This window comes from Centrocercus urophasianus, unplaced genomic scaffold, assembly GCF_019232065.1.
Source record: "Centrocercus urophasianus isolate 14NV4802_14NV808 unplaced genomic scaffold, USGS_Curo_1.0 seq_1003, whole genome shotgun sequence".
Taxonomy (NCBI): Eukaryota; Metazoa; Chordata; class Aves; order Galliformes; family Phasianidae; genus Centrocercus; species Centrocercus urophasianus.
This window is the reverse complement of record NW_024884147.1, coordinates 41,672-47,265: the sequence shown is the minus strand read 5'-3', so window position 1 is coordinate 47,265 and position 5,594 is coordinate 41,672. Positions and strand designations below refer to the sequence as shown.

Below are 5,594 nucleotides of genomic sequence, written 5' to 3'. Positions count from 1 at the left end.
AGATGGCAGAAGCATAGAATGGTTGGGTTGGAAGGGTCCTTGAAGATCACAGATCTATTGAATGGTTGGGTTGGGAGAGTCCTTAAAGATCACAGGAATGGTTGTGTTGAAAGGGACTTTGAAGGTCATAAGAGCCCTAGGATGTCTTGGGTTGGAAAAGTCCTGAAAGATCACAGAGCCATGGGATGGTTGGGTTGGAAGGGTCTTCAAAGGTCATACAGCCACAGGGTGGTTGTGTTGGAAGGGTCCTTAAAGATCACAGCAAAACAGAATGGCAACAGAGCTGCAGCTCCTTGCCTCCTGCTCTTACCCTGCCCAGCACCTCTGTCTCCTCTGTGTTGGTGTAAAGCCATTCCGTGTCCCATTGCTCTCTGCCCATGTACAAAACCACTCTCCTGATGTGTGTCAGCCCCTTCAGGCACTGAGGGCTGCACTGAGGTCTCCCCAGTGCTGTCACTTCCCACTGTCCCCACTGTCCCCATTGTCCCCACTGTCCCCAACGCGCCAGCGCTGCCTGCCTGGGGTTAAGGTCACTGCATGTGGTGCGTCAGCCGAATGTTTAACTTTTTGCTTATTTAGAGTTTCCTGTATTGTGATAACATCTCGTAAACTTTCCTGATATAGCCCGACTTTAACCCTGGCTGTCCAGACTGCCCCGGCAGCAGCGTCCAGGTGTCACCATCCAGCGCTGCTGGCCTCACCAAGGGGCAGGAAGGAAGGAGCAAAGCGTGGCAGCTGCGCCAGCACAGGGCACACATACATGCCATGAAAAACACTGAGGTTTCTAAGTAAGGAGGCTGAGCTGCTGGCTAGGAGCTCTGCAGAGAAAGCCCTGGGTCTACTGGTGGCCCTGGAGACCAATGGGACCCTGGGGTGCACTGCACAGAGCGTGGCCAGCAGGGCAGGGAGGTGCTCCTGCCTTCTGCTCTGCACTGGGGGGCACAGCTGCAGCACTGTGTCCAGTGTGGGGCTCCCCAGTTCCAGGCAGACTGGGAAGTGCTGATAGAGCCCAGCTGAGGGTGCAGAGATGGTGGGAGCCTGGAGCAGCTCCTGATGGGGACAGGCTGAGAGTCTCAGTGCTGTGCACATGGAGGAGAGAAGGGTGAGGGGGTCTGAGCAATGCTGGTGGGTATCTGAAGGGTTGGAGGTGAGGAGGAAGGGGCTGGGCTGTGTTTGGTGGTGCCCAGCACCAGGACAAGGGGCAGCAGGCCCAGACTGGAGGCCAGGGAGTTGTGTGTGAGTGTGAGGAAGAGCTCTGTTCTCTTCCTAGGACAAGAGGGGATGGCCTCACGTTGTGCTGAGGAGGGTCAGGTTGGAGACTGGGTACAATTTCTTTTCCAAAGTGCAGTCAGCACTGGCACAGGCTGCCCAGGATAGTGGGGGTGTCCTCATCCTTGGGGGTGTTCAAGAACTGCAAAGATGTGGCACTTAATGGGCACGGTGGGGATGGACAGGGGTTGGACTTGTTGCTCTTGGAGGTCTTTTCTATCCTGAATGATTCTATGGTTCTGTGACCAACAGCAAGCACCTGTCCCCACTGCACAGAGCTAGCTGCAGTGCATGGCAGCAGCAGCGTTGCACTGTGTCCCCAGTGTTGGCACACCTTCTCTGGGCTCCCTGCATGGCCACTGAAGCTGGCTCTGGGCGCAGGGTTCAGCTGACGTGATTCTCAGCACCGTTTTCCTCCTAATTTGGCACTGACCTTTCCGTTTTGGTCCTTTTGGACTAAAAGTGGCATCCCTCCCAACGCTGTGTCCTGCTAAATTCAGCTGTGGCCACGCAGTGGTGAGTGGGGGTGGTGGTGCTGGCGATGGGTGCCGAAAATATCTCTCTTGTAGCACCCCCACCACCACCCACCAGGCTCCTCCTGCAGAGGAGATGTCCATACCCCCAGGACAGGGCTGAGGCCGGGCCTTGCAGCAATGCAAATCCCTTAGCACAGCCATCCCCTCTGCAGGGTTAGTGCAGAAGCTGTGCAGGAGCAGAGCCCCCGCGGTTTGCCATCATCTGACTCTGTGCTGCAGCAGTGCGACCTTAAGCAGTGCTGGCTTCATCCTCCACATCACCATCTCTGTGCTCAGAAGCATCATGGACAGGGAATGAGCTGAAGCTGCTCACTTTGCTGGGGTTTGGCGCAGCCAGGGGAAGTTGTGGGCAGTGCCCTTTGGCAGCGGTGTGAGTTTCAGGATGTGAAGCCATGGGGCAGCCACGAGCCCTAGGGGAGCTCAAAAAAACACCGAGCAGCTTGGTTCCATTGTTCAGGGAAATGTCAAGAGCTAAGTTGGAGATAAGGAGCAGAAGGAAGGAAACATTCACGTTACACTTGGCCAGAGCACCGCTGCACTTCTGCTTTGCTGGATGGGACACCTGCTGACAGCGAGCTGTGCCAGGGCGAGTGCAGGGGGCCGGGGTCAGTCCTGCTGTGGCCAGACACGCAGCTTCAGCCCCTAATGCCCTTCTTGTTCCCACAGGGAGCGGGGACGGCCAGGGACAGATCCTGCAGCGCTTCCCCGAGAAGGACTGGGAGGACAACCCCTTTCCTCAAGGCATCGAGTTGGTGAGTCTGCCCCTCTGGGACCCCCTCGTGCCCATCACAGCCCCCCCTGTAAACTCCCTGCGTTGCTGCAGCTCCCCTATGGGAGCTCGCCCTGCTGCAGGCCTGGATGTGCTTTGCTAACATCTGTGTGCCAAGGGGGGTCCTTGACATCCTTTCCCCACCCTCCAGCCGTGTTCTCCTGCTGCTGCACGGCCCTTTGAGGCTGTACCCACTGCTGGGCCTTACCCAGAAAGTGGCACACCCAGCTCAATTTAGCACTGCGTGGATTCTTTGCAAACCAGCTCTTAACTAATCAAGGCTAAGAGGATTGTTCTCCGTTTCTAAGTTTGAACAGAAGTTCTTGGAAAACCTTTCCCTGCTGCATCTCTCCCTGCTCTGGAGGACAGCAGTGTGGACTCCAACCTGGCGAGGCTCTGCACTCCTCTTCCCCTTTGCAGATCTTCTTTGTTTCTGGCTGAAGCACGGCACAGAACATGAATGCAAATGGGGTTTCGGAGGGCTCTGTGCTGCCTTATGACCCTGATAATCCTGGGGCCCATCTGATTTATGGTTCCCCTCATTCTGCTCCTCCTGCTTCCAGGGGTGCCCATTCCCACAGCAAACCCTGTGCTGCAGCACTGAGAAGTGGTGCCACTGAGAGCCCCCCATGCTTGGAGGGGTGTGGAAATGCTACCCATAGCCCTTTCTGCTGCCCTTAGTGCCACAGAGGCACTTGCTGCTCCAATGGGGACATGCAGGATGTGCTGAGAGTGATCTCCAAGCAGGTTTAGTGATGGCCAGGACAGTTGCAGAACTGTAGAATGATACAAAGGTTGGTTTGGAAGCAGCTCCCCAGGCCCCCTGCTGTGGGATGGGTGCCCTCCCCAAATTAAATCTGCTCAGGGCCCCATTTATGGCCTCGAGCACCTCCAGGAATGGGGCACCCACAGCTCTGGGCAGCAGTGCGAGGGCTGCATCACTCAGTTATGGGTTCCTGGTGCAGAAGTGGGGTGGTGCCCCCAGTCCCCATCCAGGTCTGCCCCTACTATTTTGCTGCACAGAAGGCTTGGCCTTGGCAGTGTGTTTCTTCAAAGCACAGAACCCCAGAACCATGGGGGCTGGAAAGGACCTGTGCAGCTCCCCCACTGCAACCCCCCAGCAGTTCCCTGCACACAGAACGTCCCAGCAGGTTTGGATCTCTGCACAGATCCCCCGCCTCTCTGGGCAGCTGTGCCAGAGCTCTGCCACCCTCACAGCACACAGCTCTTCCTCACACTCACACACAACTCCCTGGGCTCCAGTCTGTGCCCGCTGCCCCTTGTCCTGGTGCTGGGCACCACCAAACACAGCCCAGCCCCCTCCTCCTGACCCCTTGTGCTGTGGGTCTTTGGCAGCCTGACTTCTGTCCTTGGCCATTTACAACCTTTCATGGCATCCTTCAGAGCTGGCCACCGACTCCATCATCCCGTGTGTGCTGGTGTTGGAGAACCTCCATGCTGTCTGTGACCATGTGAGGCTGGTAGAGCACCCCATGCACGCCTTTCCTCTTGGAATCATAGAACTGTGGAATCATCCAGATTGGAAAAGCCCTCCAAGATCATCCAGTCCAACCACTGATCCATCCCACCATGCCCATCTGTCCCCAAGTGCCACATCCCCATGTTCCTTGTAAACCCCAAGATACATGGACTCCCCATTGCTCTGGGCAACCTGTGCCAGTGCTGACTGCTCTTTTGGACAAGAAATGCTACTTAATATCTAACCTGACCCTTCCCTGGCACATCTTGAGGCCATCACCTCTCCTCATGCTCACCTGGAAACTGCTGGGCACTGCTGGCATTTGCAAGAGGCAGCTTCCATCCAGCGAGCTCCTGCTAGGAGCAAGCAGCTCATTGAGCAGAGAACATCAGAGCTGGACGTGTCTCTCAGTCCCTGTCCTCATCCCCTGCCTCATCCAGGTGTTGTGTGGCTGCTGCATTGCATCACAGCCAGCAGTGAGCGTGCTGCGCCGTCGGAGCAGATGTGATGAACCCTTCTTCTGTCTCACACTCACCGCAGTTCCATCACAGTTCTGGACTTTGCTATTTACTTTGTCTGAGGCAAAAAAATAGACATGATTTTTCTGCTTCGTGCTTCCTTGTTGTCTGTAGGGCAACTCGGGAATCGTTCCAAGGAAGAGGAAAGTTGTGCTTTTTTTTTCCCAAGGGTCGAATCATCCAGCCAAAAAATCCGTGGAATCTAAACAACGGCATTCTCGTCCTTCTGGGAGCTGCTGGGTGGCTCTGAGGCGTTCCTGAGTTGTCGGAAGCCCTTCAGCTTTTGGGCTGAAACTAAGGCAATTTGGGAAAATGGGGCCGACCTCACTGTGAGGGGCTTGTGTGGTGCCTTACAGTGTGGTCACATCAGCACTGAATGGCTCATGCAAGGAGAGCAGTTTCTGGTGTCGTAGCTTCTGTGCCTGCTTGCTGACAGCATTTCCAGACAGAAATCTTTGTGGTTTTTCAGTGGAAGCTCCTCCACAGACACAGGACGTGAGCACTTCTTGCTCTGGGTGCATTGCTCCTGCCCACTTGGTGAGGTCTCCAAACTGGGTGCATGGTTTTTTGGGTGTCAGCGTAGCTTTGAGCTGGGAGCTTTGAGCTGCACCAGCGAGGTGTGTGTTGCAGCAACGAGGGTTGCTGCTGATGCTGAAGGTTGTAGGGCTGTTGTAGAGCACTGTGCCTGCTGGTTCTTCCTGCTCTGGTGTGTGTGTTGGTGCAATTCCTCCTCCGCTGCCTGTAGCCTTTGTCCATGCATCACCCTGCAGGAGGATTGTGCAGGTCTGCCTTGCATACATGGAATCACAGGATGGTTTAAGTAAGAAGGACCTTCATAGAATCACAGAATGATTTGGGTTGGAAGGGACCATAGGATAACAGAATGGTTTGGGTTGGAAGGGATACTTCCTAGAATCGTAGAATGATTTGGGTTGGAAGGAATGGTTGGAAGGTTCGTGGAATCATAAAATGATTTCAGTTAGAAGGGACCATAGGATTACAGAATGGTTTGGGTTGGAAGG

At 55.2% G+C, this 5,594-nt stretch overlaps 1 protein-coding gene across 1 annotated transcript in view; it reads left to right on the top strand.

Annotated features, from left to right (window-relative positions):
• Positions 1-2,377: 2,377 nt before the first annotated feature.
• The window catches only part of SBF1 (SET binding factor 1), a gene marked incomplete at its 5' end in the record, with an annotated part of 33,143 nt that continues 29,926 nt past the window's right edge, over positions 2,378-5,594 (top strand). The window contains one exon of the mRNA XM_042830835.1: positions 2,378-2,557. Within this exon, the coding sequence (XP_042686769.1) occupies positions 2,378-2,557 (180 nt within the window). The remainder of the gene's footprint in view (positions 2,558-5,594) is intronic.